Source organism: Dama dama, chromosome 32 (assembly GCF_033118175.1).
Source record: "Dama dama isolate Ldn47 chromosome 32, ASM3311817v1, whole genome shotgun sequence".
Lineage (NCBI taxonomy): Eukaryota > Metazoa > Chordata > Mammalia > Artiodactyla > Cervidae > Dama > Dama dama.
This window is the reverse complement of record NC_083712.1, coordinates 25913529-25936828: the sequence shown is the minus strand read 5'-3', so window position 1 is coordinate 25936828 and position 23300 is coordinate 25913529. Positions and strand designations below refer to the sequence as shown.

General features: G+C 39.5%; 1 protein-coding gene across 4 annotated transcripts in view; it reads left to right on the top strand.

Annotated features, from left to right (window-relative positions):
* Positions 1 to 23300, top strand: part of SLC7A2 (solute carrier family 7 member 2) — a 71587-nt gene that overhangs the window by 29877 nt on the left and 18410 nt on the right. For 3 of the 4 annotated variants that reach the window (XM_061134962.1, XM_061134961.1, XM_061134960.1), the window contains 5 exons: positions 11628 to 12018; positions 12459 to 12614; positions 17053 to 17218; positions 18389 to 18522; positions 21896 to 22118. In XM_061134962.1, the coding sequence (XP_060990945.1) occupies positions 11643 to 12018; positions 12459 to 12614; positions 17053 to 17218; positions 18389 to 18522; positions 21896 to 22118 (1055 nt within the window). In that variant the 5' untranslated portion in view covers positions 11628 to 11642. Of the gene's footprint in view, positions 1 to 11627; positions 12019 to 12458; positions 12615 to 17052; positions 17219 to 18388; positions 18523 to 21895; positions 22126 to 23300 lie in introns of all 4 variants that reach the window. The other variant, XM_061134963.1, reaches the window with a different exon arrangement.

Sequence of the window (23300 nt, the reverse complement as noted above, 5' to 3'; positions counted from 1 at the left end):
ATGTCTGTGGGTATGCATAAAGAATGGGTCTCACACACATTAAATTCTACGAGCACCTTATTGGAGAAATAGCTCAACAAATTGAAGTTATTCCATCAGGACACCAGCTCTGGGAAAGAAGAGGGATTATAGGAAACCCACTGGAAATGGCAGGAGGTAGTAATTTTGAAGACATGAAATTGGGAATAGCGTTGGTAGAGTCAGCCCAGCTGATACCACCTTGACCTTCATCAGTTGCAGACCTTTGTCAGCAAAGTGATGTCTCTGCTTTTTAAAATGCTGTCTAGGTTGGTCATAGCCTTCCTTCCAAGGAGCGAGTATCTTTTAATTTCATGGCTGCAGTCACGATCCACAGTGATTTTGGAGCCCAAGAAAATAATATCTGTCACTGTTCCCACTTTTTCCCCTTCTATTTGCCATGAAGTGATGGGACTGGATGCCATGATCTTAAGCTTTTTGAATGTCGCATTTCAAGCCAGCTTTTTCACTCTCTCCTTCACCCTTATCAAGAGGCTTTTCAGCTCCTCTTTGCTTTCTGCCATTAGAATGGTATCATTTGCATATCTGTGGTTGTTGATATTTCTTACAGCAGTCTTGATTCTAGCTTGTGATTCATTCAGCCAGGCATTTCACATGGTGTATTCTGCATAGAAATTAAATAAGCAGAGTGACCGTGTACAACCTTGTTCTACTCCTTTCCCAATCTTGAACCGGTCTGTTGTTCTGTGTCTGGTTCTGTTGCTTCTTGACCCGCATACAGATTTCTCAGGAGACAGGTCAGGTGGCCTGGTATTCCCATCTCTTGAGGAGTTTCCCACAGTTTGTTGTGATCCGCAGTCACAGCTTTCATGTAGTCAGTGAAGCAGATGTTTTTCTGGAACTCCCTTGCTTTCTCCATGATCCAGTGGATGTTGGCAATTTGATCTCTGATTCTTCTGTCTCTTCGAAACCCAGCTTGTACATCTGGATGTTTTCAGTTCATGAACTGCTGAAGCTTAGCTTTAAGGCTTTTGAGCATAACCTTACTAGCATGTGAAGTGAACACAATTGTGGTAGTTTGAACATTCTTTGGCATTGCCCTTCCTTAGGATTGAAGTGAAAACTGACCTTTTCTAGTCCTGTGGCCACTGCTGAGTTTTCCAAATTTGCTGACATATTGAGTGCAGCATTTTAACAGCATCATTTTTAGGATTTTAAATAGCTCAACTGGAATTCTAACAACTCCACTAGCTTTGCTCATAGTAATGCCTCCTAAGGCCCACTTGACTTCACACTCCACGATGTGTGGCTCTAAGTGAGTGACCACACCGTTGTGATTCTCTGGGTCATTAAGATCTTTTTTGTATAGTTGTTCTGTATATTCTTGTCACCTCTTCTTAATTTCTTCTGCTTCTGTTAGATCCTTGCTGTTTCTATGATTTCTAATGCCAATCCTTGCATGATATGTTCCCTTGATACCTCCAGTTTTATTGACGAGATCTCAAGTCTTTCCAGTTCTGTTGTTTTCCTCTATTTCTTTACATTGTTCATTTACAAAGGGCTGCTTCTCTCTCCATGTTATTCTCTGAAACTCTGCATTCAGTTGGGAATATCTTTTTCCTTTACCCTTGCTTTTCATTTCTCTTCTTCCCTCAGATATTTTTAAAGCCTCCTCAGACAGCCACTTTGCCTCCTTGCATTTCTTTTTCTTTGGGAGGTTTTGGTCACTGCCGCCTCTAGACTGATAGGAATGTCTGTCCAATAGTTCTTCAGGCACTCTGCTTACCAGATCTAATCCTTTGAATCTATTCATCACCTCTACTGTATATTCATAGAAGATTTGATTCAGATCACACCTGAATGGCCTAGTAGTGATTTTCTCTACTTTCTTCAACAAACATTAGCTATTTTTATTAGCATAGTACTTCCTAGAGTAGTGATGCGTGTGAAATAACTTTGGAGAGGGTATCTCTCCATATTTGCAATGGCATGTTTAGGGTGACTGGTCTTAGTCGAGGACACTCCTTCAGTGGCTGCTTGGGGAGTGGGAACAGGTGGTACCCTCTGGCATTTGGAGTGATTTATTAGCCCAAGATTGCCCAGCCTTGATGGGACCTAGCATGTGCCTGGGGCTGCAGCAAGCCACCAAGATCCTTGACTGTGAGCAGGGTGCTGACTGGACTCTGTTTATTGAGCTGCTGAAGGTTCTGTTCCCTCTTTTCCTTTTTCAAAAAATTTCCCCTCTTCTCCGACCCTAAAGACAAATTTGGTCATAGTTCTTTAAATTGTTCTGTGCTTATGTCAATGAGACAGCTAGGTAAGCCGCATTCATGTAGTTTGGTGTTTAATAAAGCTAAATGGATTGGCATGTTTTAAAGCACCAGCTGCCTTTACAAACTAGAATTCCCCATCAGCTGTTTGCATCTTGGATGTCCTTAGCAAGATGCTTGTCTGTATCTGGATTCTGTGTCAGAAATTTTGAAGCAGTTTAACTTCTGGGTATTACTGATTTGATGTAAAAGGGGAGGAAACATAAATATTCTTGCTGTAGTTGTGACTTTGCAGTGGTCTCACTTGTGTCTTTTACTTGTGTGCTGCTGCTGCTGCTGCTAAGTCACTTCAGTCGTGTCCGACTCTGTGCGACCCCATAGACGGCAGCCCACCAGGCTCCCCCGTCCCTGGGATTCTCCAGGCGAGAACACTGAAGTGGGTTGCCATTTCTTTCTCCAATGCATGAAAGTGAAAAGTGAAAGTGAAGTCACTTGGTTGTGTCCGACTCTTAGCGACCTCATGGACTACAGCCCACCAGGCTCCTCTGTCCATGGAATTTTCCAGGCAAGAGTACTGGAGTGGGGTGCCATTGCCTTCTCCATTTACTTGTGTGCACCTGTATCTAACAAAGCTAGTAGAAGTGATGGAATTCCAGGAGAGCTGTTTAATATCCAAAAGATGATGGTCTTAAACAGCTGCACTCAATATGTCAGCAAATTTGGAAAACTCAGCAGTGGCCACAGGACTGAAAAAGGTCAGTTTTCATTCCAGTCCCAAAGAAGGGCAATGCCAAGGAATGTTCAAACTACCACACAGTTGTACTCATTTCACATGCTAGCAGGTAATGCTCAAAATCTTTCAAGCTAGACTTTAACAGTATATGAACTGAGAACTTCCAGATGTACAAGCTAGATTTAAAAAAGGCAGAGGAACCAGAGGTCAAATTGCCAACATCCATTGGAACATAGAAAAAGCAAGGTAATTTTAATTCCAGAGAAACATCTACTTCTGCTTCATTGATGACACTGAAGCATTTGACTGTGTAGATCACAACAAACTGTGGAAAATTCTTAAAGAGTTGGGAATACCAGACCACCTTACCCTGCCTCCTTAGAAATCTGTGTGCAGGTCAAGAAGCAACAGTTAGAACCAGACGTGGAACAATGGACTGGTTCACAATTGGGAAAGGAGTACGTTAAGGCTGTGTATTGTCACCCTGCTTATTTAACTTCTGTGCAGAATACATCATGCGAAAAGCCAGGCTGGATGAATCATAAGCTGAATCAAGATTTCTGGAAAAATATCAATAACCTCAGATAACAGATGACACCACCCTTATGGCAGAAAGCAAAGAGGAACTAAAGAGCCTCTTGATCAGGGTGAAAGATGAGAGTGAATTTCTGGCTTAAAGGTCAACGTTCAAAAAACTAAGATCCTGGCATCCGTTCCCATCACTTTATGGCAAATAGATGGAGAAACAATGGAAACAGTGACAGATTTTATTTTCTTGGACTCCAAAATCACTGTGGACGGTGACTGCAGCCGTGAAATTAAAAGACGCTTGCTCCTTGGAAGAAAAGCTGTGACAAACCTGACAGTATATTAAAAAGCAGAGACATTACTTTGCTGACAAAGGTCTGTATAGTCAAATCTATGGTTTTTCCAATAGTCACGTGTGGATGTGAGAGTTGGACCATAAAGAATGCTGAGCAATGAAAAATGGATGCTTTTGAACTGTGGTGTTGAAGAAGACTCTTGAGAGTCCCTTGGACTGCAAGGAGATCCAACCAGTCCATCCTAAAAGAAATCAGTTCTGAATATTCATTGGAAGGACTGATGCTGAACTCCAATATTTAGGCCACCAGATGTGAAGAGCCAGCTCGTTAGAAAAGACCCTGATGCTGGGAAAGATTGAAGGCAGGAGGAGAAGGGAATGACAGAGGACGAGATGTTTGGATGGCATCACCAGTTCAATGGACGTGAGTTTGAGCAAGCTCTGGGAGATGGTGAAGGACAGGGAGCCTGGTGTGCTGTAGTCTTTGGGGTCACAAAGAATCTGACACGACTGAGCCACAGGACAGCAACAACCTATCTGGAGAAAAGTTGGAGGAAGATACTGTTTAGAAATTTTTATTTGGAGAAAAGCTAAGTTCTGCACCTAATATAAGTGAAAGAGTATTTTCATTTTCCAGAAAAATAAAGGTTTTAGATTTGAATGCAAAAGTTTGTTGTTTTTTACCTACTAGAGTGAACAGTTACCATTTCTGATTATCTTTATTTTTTAATATTTATTTATTTGACTGAATTAGATCTTAGTTGTGGCATAGGAAATCTTTTGTTGCAGCTTCTGTCTAGTTGTAGCACTCAGGCTTAGCTACCCTGTGGGATGTGGGATCTTAATTCTCCAACCAGGAATCAAACTCAATACTCCTTCCTGCATTGAAAGTTGGATTCTTTTTTTTTTTTTTCCTCATTTATTTTTATTAGTTGGAGGCTAATTACTTTACAATATTGTAGTGGTTTTTGCCATACATTGACATGAATCAGCCATGGATTTACATGTGTTCCCCATCCTGAATTCCCTCCCACCTCCCTCTCCATCCCATCCCTCTGGGTCATCCCAGTGCACCAGCCCTGAGCACTTGTCTCATGCATCCAACCTGGACTGGCGATCTGTTTCACACTTCATAATATACATGTTTCGATGCTGTTCTCTCAGATCATCCCACCCTCGCCTTCTCCCATAGAGTCCAAAAGTCTGTTCTGTACATCTGTGTCTCTTTTTCTGTTTTGCATATAGGGTTATCGTTACCATCTTTCTAAATTCCATATATATGCGTTAGTATACTGTATTGGTGTTTATCTTTCTGGCTTACTTCACTCTGTATAATGGGCTCCAGTTTTATCTATCTCATTAGAGCTGATTCAAATGTATTCTTTTTAATGGCTAATATTCCATTGTATATATGTATGAAAGGTGGATTCTTAACCACTCACTGGATGCCCAGGGAAGTCTGATTATCTTTTATCCCGCTTTGTACTTTTGGCATATCTTTATGAGAAATTAATCTCTTAAAAGTAAGAGAAATGAGAGAAAAATTAGTAATTCCATGGTATTATGTCCGTATCTTTTTTCCTCTCTTTAACTAAATTATTTAACCTACAGTAAAATTTAAAAATATTTTTTGCACTTTAAAGTTATAGAAATGTAATTGATGTTGAGTTTGGGGATGGCAAACCTGAAAGCTCTAGTTCAGAGACAACACACGCACACACAATGGGGCGAAGTTCCGGGCTGACATGGTTTAATTCCTTTTTCACCATCAGGCCAGAAATAGAAAGTACCGATATCTCACCAGGAAACTAGCAACTCAAATGAGGAAGGGAAATTTGGTTCTAATTTGGATGAGCTAATTTGTTGGGGATTTGCTGGAATGCCTGCCCTGCCAGCTTGCCACAGCTACTTTCTCCTCTAAGATTTATTGTCAGGGCCTGTAATACTGATACCAAGGATTAAGTTTGAATTTTTAGCCTTTATGTAGAGGAGGAAAGCAAAGGTTCGCTTCTGTGCAGCTCAGTGCTACATCAAACTTTTGGACCAAAGTGAAAATCCAGGATCGACTTTTGACTGTAATTAGCACATTTTTGAAGGATTTCTGTCGTTAGTTGAAATGAGGTCTGCTATTTGAAATGAGGTCTGCTCTATGGCATTGTGGTATTATCAGGGTAGGGAATTTACTTGACCTAAAATTCTACATGGTCAAGTTTACAACCTGGATGGAAGAAGTTTGAGAAGCACATGAATAATTCCAAGTTGCTGAGGAAGGAATTTAGCTTTATGGCAAGAATTCATAGGGGCTCCACCAGGGGGTTAGATGTCTTGAAATCGTTATGCTTAGGGTTGGAGATGGGGGTAGGGACTCAGGAAGGTCTGACTTGTATCCTCAGGCTCATTAAATCCAGAGACATTACTGCCGCCTAAGCTGTTGCAGAGCCCTCTAAGCCTTTCCGCTGGCTAGTTAAGTTTTCAGATCTCAGCTAGTATGTGCATATTTTATTCCTCAGTAGAGAGGCCACTTCTGAGGCCTCACATCATGTATAGATGTGAGAGTTGGACCATAAAGAAGGCTGAGCACCAAAGAATTTATGCTTTTGAATTGTGATGTTGGAGAAGACTCTTGAGGGTCCCTTGGACTGCAAGGAGATCAAACCAGTCAGTACGAAAGGAAATCAACTCTGAATTTGGAAGGACTGTTGCTGAAGCTATAATGCTTTAGCTACTTGATGCGAAGAACTGACTCTTTAGAAAAGACCCCGATGCTGGAAAAGATTGAGGGCAGGAGGAGAAGGGGGCAGCGGAGGATGAGATAGATGGATGGTATTACTGACTCAGTGGACATGAGTTTGAGCAAACTCCAGGAGATAATAAAAGACAGGGAAGCTTGGTGTGCTGCAGTCCATGGGGCCACAAAGAGTTGGACGTGACTTGGCAACTGAACAACAAGAGAGAGGCCACTGTCTTAGAAGTTAGTAAAATAAGCAATTATTGTAGAAAAATACATATCTGTTTCTAGTGTCACCAGAATCATTTGTGACCTCACAGAAATGTTGATAAGGACTTCTGTGTTCTAAGGTTCAGGTCATGGTTGTGAGTGTCATATGGCCCTCTTCCCAAAGTCTAGGATTGTTGTCCTCTACTATATTTTATGTAGGTTTCATACTCAGTACCAATCCTGGTATTAATAGCAATAGCTGACAGTGGATATGTTGGTTTGGATCATCGTCTGCTCTTGGAAAAAGTGTGTGTCCTCCAGACCAAATAGGATCACCTTCAAAATCCCTGCATATTTTCCCTGCATATCTGTTTGCTGATGAGACAACATACCGGGGCCCAGGCGAGGACAGTAAATGCAGACATTTGTCAAAGAACAAATATGAGTGGATTTTTTCATCAGTGAAAAAAACCTTCTAGAAATGAAAGTAAGGTTATCATAACCATTTTATAACAGGAACGTATCTTTTAAAATGTTTTAAGGGAAAGGTATTAAATTTTCAAAAGTAAGCATCAAATTATATTACGTTAGATGCAAGTATCTTATTTTTTCTCATTCTTCTGTTGCCACTCCACTTTCTATATCGGCCTGTCTCCACAAAAACAGATTTTACAAAATAATGGGATTCTTTTTTTCTTTATTGACTAAGCAGTATATTATACACCTGCTAGGAGTTAATAAATGTTTGTTTAATAATGATTCATTAAATTGACCCAGTATGGTCTTACATTGGTTTTTTTCCATCTTGTTATATTTCTGCAACGTTGGTTTTGAGTTAGCTTTTGCAATCAGTATTTTATCAGTCGTGCGTAGTTAAGACTGTTTGCAAAGACCATTGCATAATCTGTCAACTCAGAGAAGAGTTTCTGACGTCTGCATTTCTGTTACTGAAAAGCAAATGAATACTTGACATGTGGCAGCTCTGTTTTATTCCCTCAGGGCAGCATAGGAAAACTGAACATGAAATAGGAGAGAGGCAGTAGCAATCAGATCTTCACTGATTAAAGCTTTATGTCTTTGTAAACAGTTCTGCTTCCTGTGTAATCTGGATTGAATTAAGTTCCGTTTTATACTGACAAGACGAGGATTATTCACTTATTCATTTTGGGCAACTTACAGAAAAAAAAGTTTTCCCTGTTTTTAGCATTTCAAAGAAGGTTTGTTTATTGGTTGACTTGCTTATTCTTTTTTATTTTTATGTTACTTTGTGATTAATAGAAGTTTCGAAAACAACATGGTGACCATACTACCAAAGAAGGGATTAAAAATAAATAAAAGCTCACCTACAATCCTATCCTTTTGTTTTTAGTTTTCTTTGCTTCCTTCCAGATCCCTTTGCAATAGATTTAAAATTTGTCTTTTATTCATAATATTGGATATTAATTAATCACTTTATTAAGAGAGTGTTTTATTTGTGTGTGTATGAGTCACTCAGTGATGTCCAACTCTTGCAACCCCATGGACTGTAGCCCACCAGGCTCCTTTGTCCATGAGATTCTCCAGGCAAGAATACTGCAGTGGGTTGCCATTCCCTTCTCCAAGGGATCTTCCCAACCCAGGGATTGAACCCAGGTCTCCCACATTGCAGTAAGGATACTGTTTGAGCTACTTGGGAAGCCCTGTGTTTTATTTAGTTAATGACTAATAGTTATGCCTCATTCTGTATATCAGCTGTTTGCTAAAGTTGTGTATGAATTGTCCAATTTTCACATTATCTTAAATCATGACTAAAATTCACCAGTGGGTCTTCGTTTCTGAGTACTTTTTAGTTGGCAGTTATTCCTAATTCTTGGTCTTTGCACATCTCTTGTGTGAAAACCTTAGATGGTACCGAAGGTCAGCATTTAGTAATACACCTTCAGTTCTCCTCCTCGTACCTCAGTTGGCCTTTGTATAACTTCAGCTTTTTACTTGGTTTTTCTTTAAGCAAGACACTTCTCTCCCGTATCTTTTAGATGTGTTATAATAGAAATAACTATTTAAGGACTACCTACGGGTAGAAATTGATACACATTTGACTTACGGAAGTTTGATAGATTTTGACTTCGGAAGCGCAGATATTGGCAAATTGGAGATACATCTCTATTTGTGAGTTTTTCGGCAACTATTTGTGAAACGCCCTTCTTGGCACTCCTTCAGGTGGTTTGGAAGAGGCTGATGTGTAAAACTTTATTTTTACCATCAAGGAACTTTTCACTCATTTTTGTTTTTCTCTTTGATTTTTTTCTCTATATCCTTTGAATCAGTCACTATCAACGTCAAGGACTTGCATTTATATTCATGAATGAATAATGTTGGGTGAGTTAGCTTTTTATACTAGAGTTAGCATGAAACTAGACTATTCACATCCCAGAAATTTGTTCTCTTAGGAGCACAAGTCATTGAGATTCAGTATAGAAAACGTGGGGCTTCCCAGGTGGCACAAGTGGTCAAGAACCCGCCTGCCAGTGCAAGAAACGTGAGAGGTGTGGGTGTGACCCTTGGATCAGGAAGACCCCCTGGAGGACGGCATGGCAACCCACTCCAGTATTCTTGCCTGGAAAATCCCATGGACAGAGGAGCCTGGCGGGCTACGGTCCATAGGGTCACAATGAGTTGGACACGACTGAAGTGATTTAGCAAGCATGAATAGAAAATGTATTTTATTATTTTTAGTATTTTTTAATGAAATACATTTTGATAATAGTTTTCTTTTATGGAGATTAAGTTGAGGAGACTTCCAGAGTTTATTTCTTAGGATAGAAAACTCCCAAGTTCCTCAGAGGAGTTATCAAGCTGTGATCTCGTGAGTTTAGGTAATTGACAATGATTATAATGAGATTGAAAGGATAACAATCTCTGTAGATCATTGTGCAGTAGAACTGGTAAATGTGACTCTGAACTTCTAAAAGTTAAATACATTTAATTTTATTGACTGGGAAGCTGCATTTACTATTATATTCCCTATTCTTCAGTTATTTCCTAGTCTGCTGAGTTATATGTCTTCATAGACAAGGCCATATATGGCCTTTTAATTTTTATATTTCTTTTTCACATAAGTTGTACATATTCATTGGAGATAAATTTAGAAACACATGATAGCAATATAATACATATTATATGAAATACATAGAAGTAAAAATTAGCCTTCCACCCAAAGGTCATTACTGTTAATATTTTGGTATATTGTGCTTCAGACTTTTTATGTAATATGTATATTTTTCTCCTTACTCAATCCATACTTTGTTTTTCAGTGTTAGATTATTGGGGCCTGTAAGGTGTGGGGAGTAAGACTTTCTATCTACCTCATTCATTCCATTTAAAAAAGAACATATCATACTAGGCATGGACTTTGGCTTTATTTATTTACTTAGAAATCATAAGTAAATATAAATAAACATGTGTTTTATTACAAATTCATACTTTAGGCATAATTGAATAGCAGTTTTATTTAAAAATCTCTGAGCATGTTTTGGGCTTCCCTGTTGGCTCAGTTGGTACAGAATCTGCCCACGATGCGGGAGACCTGGGTTTGATCCCTGGGTTGGGAAGGTCCCCTGGAGAAGGGCATGGCAACCCGCTACACAATTCTTGCCTGGAGAACCCCATGGCCAGAGGAGCCTGGTTGGCTACAGTCTATGGGTTGCAAAGAGTCCGACATGACTGAGCGACTAAGCACAGCATAGCACACAGGATGTTTGGGGGGAAATTTTTTAATTCTAAAAGGTTCAAGTGGCTCTACATTTAAATGAACAGAATGAAGTGAAAGCAGAGCTCACAAGTGATTGACAAAGCTGTAGACCACATAATGATGTTTTTACCTACTTTTAGGCTTTGACTAGGCTATAAGTCCTGTAAAGCTAGGGGCCGTTCCTGTGTTCCACACCATTCTAGACATAATCTTAGGAGTGTAGTCTAGATACAATCCCTGGGGTGTAATAAGGCCTAAAAAATGTGAGTTCAAGAAATGATTGAAGACAAGACAGAGAGAAACAAAAAGATGAGGTGATTTACCCCTTTGCTTGCTGCAAGGATAAATGAGATATCTCTTGGAATTTATTTCTATTGACATAGCTTTAAAAATTACAACAACAGGGACTTCCCTGGCCCTCCAGTGGTTAGAAATCCATGCTTCTAATGCAGGGAGTGTGGGTTCAAATCCTAGTTGGGGAACTGGCATCCCACATGCCAAACAAACAAAAGACAAAAACAAACAAAAAGCTGTGTAAAAGTTTCTATCCCAACATGGTTTAACTAAATTTTCAAATAAAATTATCTATTAAAAAGTTGCAATAGCACACAAAAATGGCAAATCCTTTTAATTGCCCATGGTTCCAATTCCTTTGCCCCCCAAAAAAGCCACTTGTGGCAGTCCCTTCTAAAGGGCCACGTGAAAGTGCACTCAGAAAATCACAGCTTGGGCTTATTGCTTCCCAGGTGGCGCTAGAGATAAAGAACCACCAGCCTGCCAATGCAGGAGATTCGGGTTCTATCCCTTTAGAGATGGGGATTCCCTGGAGAATCTCCCCAGAATTCCCTGGAGAATCTCCCCAGAGATTCAGGATTCCCTGGGTTGGGAAGATGCCCTGGAGAAAGAAATGTCAGCCCCCTCCAGAATTCTTGCCTGGAGAATCCCATGGACAGAGGAGCCTGTCATGAGGTCGCAAAGAGTCAGACATGACTGAAGTGACTTAACACAGTGTATTTAACCCTCCTGACTGCTCTGGGCCACACCTCCAGCATCAAGTTAAAAGCAGTCAGGTGCCACAGCTGCCGGGAAGCTGGGCAGGGAACTGGAGAGAGGATTCCAGACCAGCTTTTAACGCCGTCCCTTCTCTTCCTCAGGTTGCCGTCTTCAGAATGATTCCCTGTAGAGCAGCGCTGTCTTTTGCCCGATGTCTGGTCCGGAGGAAAATCGTCACTCTGGACAGTTTAGAAGATACCAAACTGTGTCGCTGCCTGTCCACCGTGGACCTCATCGCCCTGGGGGTGGGCAGCACGCTGGGCGCTGGGGTCTACGTGCTGGCCGGGGAGGTGGCCAAAGCGGACTCTGGCCCCAGCATTGTGGTCTCCTTTCTCATTGCTGCCCTAGCTTCCGTGATGGCAGGTCTTTGCTACGCGGAATTCGGGGCCCGAGTTCCCAAGACTGGGTCTGCCTACTTGTACACTTACGTCACTGTTGGAGAACTGTGGGCCTTCATCACTGGCTGGAATCTCATTTTATCTTATGTGATAGGTATGTTTCCAAAAACTCAACCTAATTGGTTAGGATGGTAGAAATAGCACTCCTGAGTCAGTGGCCTTAGGGTTTTGTGTAGGGTCTGCTTTAACTAGCGCCTAGGCGGTCTGAGTATATCACTTACTCCCTGTGTGTCTCATTTTTGTGATCTCTCAGTGACTCCTAATCACAAAATTCGGTGATTCTGCTTTTTTCCCTGAATATGTCCCTTAGTGTACTTGAAAATCTGTTTCTTAAAAGACAACAATTCTTTAATGCAAGTAAAGTTACCTGATTCCACAGTTACGGACTTGAGCATTTGCTTGCTATTGTGAGATGGTATATGTGTTGAAAATTTTCAATTCTGTCTGAACTAACTCATGTTCGTCCTAGAATAGAGGCATACATGATGGTATTAATTTTCTCCCACTGACCTTGTATATTCTGTGGTTTGGAAGGAACATCAAGTGTTGCAAGGGCGTGGAGTGGCACTTTTGATGAACTTCTTAGCAAGCAAATCGGTCAGTTTTTCCGGACATACTTCAAAATGAATTATACTGGCCTTGCAGAGTATCCAGACTTCTTTGCTGTGTGCCTTATATTACTTCTTGCAGGTAAGAAAACCAGTTACACTTCTCCCTAAGGCGAGCCAGATTAGTTGTCCCAGGAAAATAGGTTACCGCTGAATTTTGGGCTGAAGTGCCAGGGCTAGGCAAGATATTTACACACAGAAGTTACTGTTGGAGATCTGTGGGCCTCGTCACTACCTAGAATCACATTTTGTCTTATGTGATAGGCATGTTTCAAAAATAAATCTAGGGCCTCCCTGGTGCCTCAGTGGTAAAGAATCCACCTACCAGTGAAGGAGACGTGAGTTTGATCCCTGGTCTGGGAAGATCCCATATGCCGTAGAACAACTAAGCCCGTTTGCCGCAACTTCTAAACTTGTGCTCTAGAGCCTGGGAGCCCCAGCTCCCGAGCCCTCATGCTCTCGAGCAACAAGAGACGCCACTGCAATGAGAAGCTGGCACGCTGCAACTGGAAAGCAGCCCACACTCATCACAACTGGTGACAGAGACCCAGCACAGCCAATAAATAAATAAAATGCTGTGTATGTATAAAGAAATCTAAATTATACAGAACTGTAGAAATAGTATTGGTACTTCCGAGATAAATGATACCTGGAAGGCACTAAATAATCAGACAAGGTACATCAATTTTATAATATGAATTGGAGATTTGTGGAAATGGCTACAAAGTTTCAAAATAAGGAAGAATGTAAAATTTGGGACATTATTTCATCTTGTCAGTTACAACTAAAGATGTTTGCAAGCATACTGTTTCTAGAAGAAATTCAGTCTTTCTATTTATGCCTATAGAATGTAGACATCTGGTTGAAAAGGGAGCATATTCAAACCACCTGTCATTTTTTTGATGCAGACATTATGTAAACAAACATACTTGATGCTAGAATTTTCCCATTTTCATCAGTTGTGTAGCATAGTGGTTTAGAAAGGCAGAGGATTTAGAATCAAGAGTGACCAGGTTTTCAGTTCTACTCTGCTGCTTCCTATCTGTGGAACATAGGATGACTTAATCTTTCCATGACTTAGTTTGTTCATCCATAAAGTGAGGATGTCAGTGTTTATCTGTGCAAGCTTCTTGCTTGATGCATAGTAAGCACTTAAATGGCAGGCAGTTTCATTTTGTAGACACAGCTCATCCCTGCCTGATATTTATTTTAATTATTTGAACATTTTCAATTTTGATTGTCATTCTACCTTGTACTCCTGCTAAACCCATCAAGCACTGCACTAAGAATAAAGTTCATGTCTGTTTCTACTTTCTGCTTGATATACTCTTGCATTCCTGTCCAACCTTATCTCGAGTTACTTTCTCCCTCTCTTTCTATAATTTTTCCTTATAAAATTATATAATTAAGGAACTTCCCTGGCAGTCCAGTGGTTAAGACTTAGCCTTCCAGTGCAGGGGTTGAGGGTCTGATCTCTGGTCGGGGAAGCTAAGATCGGACATGCCTCATGGCCAAAAAAACAAAACATAAAACAGAAACAACATTATAGCAAATTCAATGAAGATTTTTTAAAATGGTTCATATCAAAACATATTTTAAAAATTATATAATTAAAAATAGCTTTGCCCCTTAAAATGTTAGCTGTTAATTTGGTGTTTTATGCAGGGACAGGGTTAGTGACATGAACAAAATTTATAGGTCCTAATTATTTGATATTTTCCTCCTAATGTCAGAAAAAATTGCATCAGTGGTTTTTCCACAGGTGTTAGGCTTTGTTTGTTTGTTTTGGTTTCTCAACAGCCTAGTAACATTAAATTACTTACACCACACTTTATTTAGGGATGGTTTCAGTGACCTTAAATATTCAGCTTTAATCTCTAAATGATGAGAAGCATGTAGCTGTGACACATTTCCCGTCATTAAATTCCGTGGCAAGACTCGGGCCTTGGCTTGCGTCTTATGTCCTGAGTTCATCGAGCATCATGCCTTTCTTTCAGGACAGGCCAAGATTACAGGCTAACTTTGTTCTTAGAAACTTTGAAGACCAAAACCTCCTGCTATAATCTTTATTCATATTGCAGTCTCAATTGTCTTATCAACTGAGGCTGTTGTTTTTATTAATGATACAAGGGAAGCATAGGCAGAATTTCAAGAGGTAACTGGTCTACTGGCGGGAGCTGGGGCTTTCAGAATGAGAGCACACTTGGGGTATTGGGAAACAAACCGTGGAAGTGGCTTTGTTATTTTCCAAAGTCTTATAGAGGTATTGTGTGTATTTCCAAGGTGTATAGTTGCATAGTGTTTCCTAATCTGACAGACAATTGCAGAGTCAGCCGTTGTACTGAGAGAGTCAATAATTATACTGACCATGTGGTTTTCCTTTATGTTGCTAATAGAGTTGTATTCTTGTATAATTCTGGGGATGAAATTCAGCATTCTCATCCCTGCTTGTATAATTTTGCTGATTTGACATGGGTGGTATACATACAAGTAAATATGTGATTATAAGCCTTTCATCACACTTATTCCCCCAACAGTAAAAGGTAAACTTTCTTTGATCCATAATTCATACCTTATACAGGATGGATTAAAATATTAATAAGATAGATACAATCAGGAAAGGACTGGAAGGAAATAAAGATGAATGTTTTGGGGTTAACATTAATCTTCCTAGAGGTAGAAACTAGAGGAAAAATTTATACTATAAAATTTTCTTACATGTGTTATCAACACTAAGCTTAAAATTAAAATTATTACATGATAATTAGGTAGACCACAAGCAGTGTCTGCCATAAAAACTGAATCTTCTTGTTAACAGAGTAAAATAAAACTGAGCAAAACCTTTGTCATTCTTTTATTGGAGAAATAGGCTAGCCCATATTTCAAATTAACCACATTGTTTTAATATTTGTAATTTGGGAGATACAAAATTGTAGAAATTTAGAACTATAAGGGAACTTAAAAATTATTTAAGTGCATAATTCACTTAATTAATGTGGTAGGTGGAGTCCATCAGGTTATAATCGACTCCACATCACTTGGCTTTGTAATCACGGAGCCAGCCCGGCCTGTTGATTTCCTCTTCAACGCAGGCACTGCCCGTGTGTTTGCCCCTAGCACGCTTGAGTCTAGGTAATAAATGGCAATAGTATAATGGTCTTCTTTCCCCAAAAAAGTGCATGATGAATTGGGAAAAACATGCTGTATACATGTACAATCAGAGAGCTTATAGCATTATTGTATAAATAAGCTTTATAAATCAGTACAAATAAGAATAACCTAATGGGAAAAAATGGACAATTTCAACTGGCCAAACTTTCTGGAAACTGTTATGACAATATGAACTAAAAGTCGTATATAAAGTGTATGTCACTGATATGGTGCTACCTTGTAGAAAATTATTGTAAAGAAATGATTAGAAGGTGTTAAAAGATATTTGTAAAAGGATGATTAGGTCAGTACTATTTATAGTTGTAAGAAACTAACAATGACCAGTTTGTAAATATAGGAGTAAAGTATAGTGTATCCATAGATTAGAAGAGTATGTGGCTGTTAAAAAAAAAATTATATATTTGTTGACATGGAAATGTGTGTGTGTGTGTGTGTGTGTGTGTGTGTGTGTGCGCGCGCGCGCGCGTGCACGCAAAATTCTGAAGAGGAAATTACACTTGATCTTTTATTTTCTTTCTTTTTTTCTGTATTTTCAAGTTACTTGAGTAGGAAATTGATTGCCTTTACAATCAAAATATAAAAATAAAGCTATTAAAGTGAGAATTGATTCAATAAAATCTTTGGAGTGACAGTTGAAGAGTTACTTTGTTTAATGTATTCTGTAAGTAGGAGGCAGAAAATATGATTGAAAGAAAAGAGAAAGAAAATTTTCTTTCAAAATTTTGCAGCCATTAACCTTGAAATTGCTTTTTAAGAATAGCATTTCATTAAAATTAAGTTACTTTACCTCTACCTGGCCCTGCCCACCTGTGAATGATTCCTGATGTTACTAGCACATCTGCCTGCCTGAAATGCTAGGGCTTCCCTTGGCACTAGTGGTAAAGAACCCACCTGTCAGTAAAGGAGACGGGAGAGGTGGGTTTGATCCCTGGGTCAGGAAGATCCCCTGGAGAATGGCATGGCAACCCACTCCAGTAATCTTGCCTGGGGAATCCCATGGACAAAGGAGCTGGCGGGCTACAGTCCGTGGGTCGCAAAGAGTCAAATACGAGTGCGATGACTTAGCATGCTCCTCTACCCGCCCATTGGTCATAATACCCAGTTCCTAAATGTATTCATTAATTGGAGAGTGTGAAATCTCCCAGCTCTGAGCACAGTCTGCATTCTGAAATCTTTAGTTCTGTATACACTTAGGTGACTGAGTGAAAACTCTCTATAGAAAGGGATAGTGTCAGTTAAATATATGAATCCTGCTGAAATAATATCCTAAAACCTGTAACTGTCTCAAACTGCTGTAGCCTTTTCCTAAAGGTGAGGTAAAAATGAAAGCACCCTTTATTTTTCCATAGGTCTTTTATCTTTTGGAGTGAAAGAGTCTGCTTGGGTGAATAAAATCTTCACAGCTGTCAATATCCTGGTGCTTCTCTTTGTAATGGTTGCTGGGTTTGTGAAAGGAAATGTGGCAAACTGGAAGATTAGTGAAGACTTTCTCAAAAATATATCTGCAAGTGCCAGGTAAAATATTTGTTTTTTTTCCCTCCTATTTTGAGTTGTTTTTTTTTTTAATTTGCCTGCTTTTGTCTTATGTTACATTTTCCTCTAGAACAACAGTTCTCAAATTTTTTAGTTCAGAGAACTTTGTGAAGGTCTATTCTATTTCAAGACTCTTTTTCCCAGGTTTTCCCCAAAGCACGAGTGTGTAGGTATGTTCACCACTGAGCAGCTGTTTCAAGCTGTGAAACTGCTGATTCTTAACTTCAGGTTTGGCTTTGGGTTTAAGGGAAGAAATGAGAGATCTTAACCATTGGAAGAATGTTTCTTCCCCCAAATGTTTGTCACTTCTAAAGAACAATGAGCATTTTTGGATCATGCATCCTTTTGTTTTTCCCTTTGGAGACACCATTTGATTCCACTGCATCCTTTCAACCTTGTAGTGATTTTCATGCCTGATTTTTTTTTCTTGAGGATGTTATTGATTGCATAAGCAGAATTGTCTATACATTTCACTTTAAACTTGATCTCAAAAATGAATTTTCAAATGAAAGTTTTCATCCTAAGATTTAAGTTTAATATTTAATTTAATAGTCCTATGTGTAAATAAGATTACAGAAGTATCTATTACATGAAGTGATGTATATGTTTTTATTTACCTATGTTGTTTGTAGCCATTCTAATGAGGCAAAAATTTAGTATATTCTGGTTTTATACAATTTTTAGCATGTAATAAAACTTCAGTATTATTTATCAAGATTAGAGAATTTTATTTCACTTTGTCACATGTCTTATAGTAAACTTTTCAAATGCTCAGCCTGCTCCGCTATCTGTGATAAGAGAAAGTCTCTGGTCTTTATTTCAGATCATGGCCCATACATAGGTGGGATCTCTGTTCTCAAAATCCTGCCTGGCTGTAAGTTCCAGCCAAAGTGGATCTGAGCCTCCTGCTCATGCTATTGATCAGCCTCCAGTTGAGAGCTGGCAACTGGTGAGGGAGCCATTGTTGGGAACACCATCATATCCTCTAGGAGTGGGTGAAAAAAAATCAGGGTTTACTTTTAGTTTTGTACATATTAGTTTCCAAGAGATGATGAACAGAGTAACCTTCCAAGAATGGAGTTTGAGACAAATCTCTTGAATAAGCAGTTTTCTAGGAAAATGACATTCCAATGTGCTTCTTCTCCTCCTTAGGGACCCACCTTCTGAAAATGGAACAAGCGTCTATGGGGCTGGTGGCTTTATGCCTTATGGCTTTGCAGGAACTTTGGCTGGGGCTGCAACCTGCTTTTATGCCTTTGTGGGATTTGACTGCATTGCAACAACTGGTAAGAGCAGAGTCTTGGCTCTGTGTAGAAGGCAAGAGTGTTCCTTGAACCACATGAGTACCCATGGGTGACAACAGAAGGTCAAGGGAAGAGAGTGGAACTTGGGGTAATAAGGGCTTGTCCCAGACCCAGAAGTGGCCCCTGCTGTATGAAAAGAACCTTAATGAAACTCTCCGAGCTTTGGTTCCATGTTAGTAAAATCAGGAGAGCAGAATCTCCCCCTCAGATGTTATGAAGGTTGTCTAAGATAGAGTATGGGTGTCCCAAGTGACTCAGTGGTAGAGAATCCACATGCCAAGCAGGAGACATGGGTTCTATCCCTGGATCAGTAAGATCCCTTGGAGAAGGGACTGGCAACCCACTCCAATATTCTTGCCTGGGAAATCTCATGGACAGAGGACCCTGGTGGGAGACAGTCCATGGGGTCCCCAAGATTCAGACACGCCTGACTTGACTAAACAACAGCAACAAAATACATTATGAAAAATACTGTGCAAGCTGTCAGCTACTTTATAAATGTTGGTTGTAATCACTGCCTTTAATCTTTGGTCTGGAAGTGCTATCACTGCTGTTGCTGCTAAGTCACGTCGGTCGTGTCCGACTCTGTGTGACCCCATAGACGGCAGCCCACCAGGCTCCCCCGTCCCTGGGATGCTCCAGGCAAAAATACTGGAGTGGGTTGCCATTTCCTTCTCCAGTGCATGAAAGTGAAAAGTGAAAGTGAAGTCGCTCAGTCCTGTCTGACTCTTAGCAACCCCATGGACTGCAGCCCACCAGGCTCCTCCGTCCATGGGATTCTCCAGGCAAGAGTACTGGAGTGGGGTGCCATTGCCTTCTCCGAGTGCTATCACAGTGAGTAACAAATAATGATCATGCTCTTAAATTGTTTCTTCTTTAATAGGACAAAATATATTGTGATCGTTCTTTTCTCTTTATCCAGTACAAAAAGTAGTCATGTTACAGTCACTCCCTAGTGCTTCCTCTGGGTTCACAGTATTGCAGGGCCTTATAATTGACCGTATTTTGGGTATTTCAAATGCCAACTCTTATTAGAAAGATCTCCAAAGTACTATTTTTTTTTTGAAACTAAAATTTAATATAAATCAATGCACTGAGTAGAAGAAGTTTGTCTCCATATATTTAGGAGCCTTCATAATTAAGGGCCTGTAGAATGCCATGTTTAATCTCCATGGATGAATCATTTTCCAAATGGATTAAGACTGCTTTTCTATCTCTAAACATTTTGTGGTGCTGGAATAGCATGTTTTTTCTTTCTGGAAGCAGGAAACTGACTTGCAGGATATCTTGCTTTCTCTTCTTGCCTCTGGACTTTGATCTTTTTATGACAGCGTAGGACCCTCAAGAAGAGAGAGAACTTCATGTAGCATAGATGGAGCAAGCTGAGAAAACAGAAAGGACAGAAGCTGAGTAGAATTACTGTGAAGCAGAAGAATTCATGTTTTACCTATTCATGTTTTGTTTTTTAAAAAAATCTTTATTTTGTATTGAAGTATAGCTGATTAATAAAGTTGTGATAAAAAAAAACAACAGCATTGTGATAATTTCAGGTGCCCAGCAAAGGGACTCAGCCATACATGCCCACATATTCATTCTCCCCACACCGCCTCCCATCCAGGCTGCCGCATAACATTGAGCAGAGTGCTCTGTGCGGTGCACTGTGTCCCTGTTAGTTATCCGTTTTATATATAGCAGTGTGTACACGTCCATCCCAAACTCCCTAACTATCCCTTCCCTCGACCCTTCCCCCCCCCAGCAACCACAAGTTTTTTCTCTAAGTCTGTTTTCAGTTTTGTAAATAAATGAGTTCATTTGTAACATTTCTTTTTTCTTTTTTTCCATGTATTTTTATTAGTTGGAGGCTAATTACTTTACAGTATTGTAGTGGTTTTTGCCATACATTGACGAGTCAGCCATGGATTTACATGTGTTCCCCATCCCAATCCCCACTCTCGCCTCCCTCCCCACCCCATCCCTCTGGGTCTTCCCAATGCACCAGCCCTGAGCACTTGTCTCATGCATCCAACATAGGCAAAACACTCTCTGACATAAATCACAGCAGGACCCTTTATGACCCATCTCCCAGAATATTGGAAATAAAAGCAAAAATAAACAAATGGGACCTAATGAAACTTAAAAGCTTTTGCACAACAAAGGAAACTATAAGCAAGGTGAAAAGATAGCCTTCAGAATGGGAGAAGATAATAGCAAACAAAGCAAGAGACAAAGGATTAATCTCAAAAATATACAAGCAACTCCTGCAGCTCAATTCCAGAAAAGTAAATGACCCAATCAAAAAATGGGCCAAAGAACTAAACAGACATTTCTCCAAAGAAGACATACAGATGGCTAACAAACACATGAAAAGATGCTCAACATCACTCATTATCAGAGAAATGCAAATCAAAACCACAATGAGATACCATTACACGCCAGTCAGAATGGCTGCTATCCAAAAGTCTACAAGCAATAAATGCTGGAGAGGGTGTGGAGAAAAGGGAACCCTCTTACATTGTTGGTGGGAATGCAAACTAGTACAGCCGCTATGGAAAACAGTGTGGAGATTTCTTAAAAAACTGGAAATAGAACTGCCATATGACGCAGCAATCCCACTTCTGGGCATACACATCGAGGAAACCAGATCTGAAAGAGACACGTGCATCCCAGTGTTCATCGCAGCACTGTTTATAATAGCCAGGACATGGAAGCAACCTAGATGCCCATCAGCAGATGAATGGATAAGGAAGCTGTGGTACATATACACCATGGAATATTACTCAGCCATTAAAAAGAATTCATTTGAATCAGTTCTAATGAGATGGATGAAACTGGAGCCCATTATACAGAGTGAAGTAAGCCAGAAAGATAAAGACCAATACAGTATACTAACTCATATATATGGAATTTAGAAAGATGGTAACGATAACCCTATATGCAAAACAGAAAAAGAGACAAAGATGTACAGAACAGACTTTTGGACTCTGTGGGAGAAGGCAAGGGTGGGATATTTTGAGAGAACAGCATCGAAGCATGTATATTATCAAGGGTGAAACAGATCATTTGTAACATTTCTTTATAGATTCTGTATATAAGGGATGTCATATGCTATTTCTCCTCCTCTGTCTGATCTACTTCACTCAGTGTGAAAATCTCTAGGTCCATCCATGTTACTACAAGTGGCATTATGTCATTATTTTTAAAACTAAGTAATATTCCATTGTATATCACAGCGTTTTATCCATTTCTCTGTTGATGGACATTTAGGTTGCTTCCGTGTCTTGGCTATTGTAAACAGCGCTGCAATAAACTAGTTGTGTTTTATTAAATATGCAGTCTTTTGTTTATGTCTCCTTAGGTGAGGAAGTCCGGAATCCTCAGAAGGCTATTCCTATTGGAATTGTGACTTCCCTGCTCGTTTGCTTTATGGCCTATTTTGGGGTCTCGGCAGCTTTAACACTGATGATGCCGTACTACCTCCTGGATGAGAAAAGCCCGCTTCCTGTGGCCTTCGAGTACGTTGGATGGGGGCCAGCCAAATACGTCGTTGCAGCAGGCTCCCTCTGCGCTTTGTCAACAAGGTACATCGCATTGTCTTTGGGGCAGGACTGCGTGGGTTACTGCAGAGGTAGTTGGTATCCACAGAATTGCTTTTGTATGTTTTAAAAACAATCCTAATAGGAGAAACATACCTTACAACTGTATTCTCTGAATTGTTCACCCAGAATTGCTGTATCGAAATCTTAAGTGATAAAATCTTTTCCCCCTGAGCTGTTAAAAGTCAGTTTTTAAAGATAATGATGGTCCAAGCTTCCAAGGATATATATGGCATTTATGTACATTTATATATTTCCTACACATTTGTATATGTATGTGTGTAAAACTTATTGTAAAACTTGACAGTACTTACACTAGTATGTTTCCCTGCTGTCTTTGGTGTTACTTACAGGGCTACAGACAACTGAGACCTCATGTGCAGACTTGACATTTTCTGCTGTTTTTTTAAAATAATATCAAGTCTGTGTTTGTGAAAAATATATGCTGTGGCATTGTTAAGTGTAAGGTGCTTCTTATTATGAAACATTGAAACTTTTTGTCTTAGCACTGATCAGGGTGAACTTGGTCTAGAAATAGAAATTACTGTTTCAAGTTAATGGTGGAGATTTGTATACATCTGTGTGATAAGAATAGTTGAATCTCAGGTGTTCAGATTTTCAGTAGCTGCTTATTTTAATATTTTATAATTCATTTCTCAAGTTTCCTGAGCTGCTTATATTTTAACTTAACATGTGATCATATTTCACTTGAGTGCTGTACTGTAGAGCACTGTTACAAGGGAAAATTAATCTCTGCTTGATTACTAATTTTTTGAAGTGAAATTTTTCTAAAAGTCTGAAATTTAAAAAATAAATCTTTTTGTGTAATTCATCTGCCTAGCTCTTTTATCCCCCCTCAAAATTCTTTTTGTTTTTTTGTATTCAAGATAGTATTAAGCAGCAATTACAAATTACCTCTCTTGGATCCTCAGCTATCTGATAATATTAAGGTTTATTCTGAATAGTTTCAAAAATCTGAACTGTAAAGATACTTTGTACCATAGTTTTAGAAGAGAGATTTATCTGTGGCCAAGCTCAACCACGCTTTATTAAAAGATAAAGGAGATGGAGTTTAAAAAGTGTATTTTACTTATTTTCTCTTAAATTGTAAATTTTTTTACAACTTAATCATGTATGGAATGATGTAGTCAGTAAACACACAAGTAA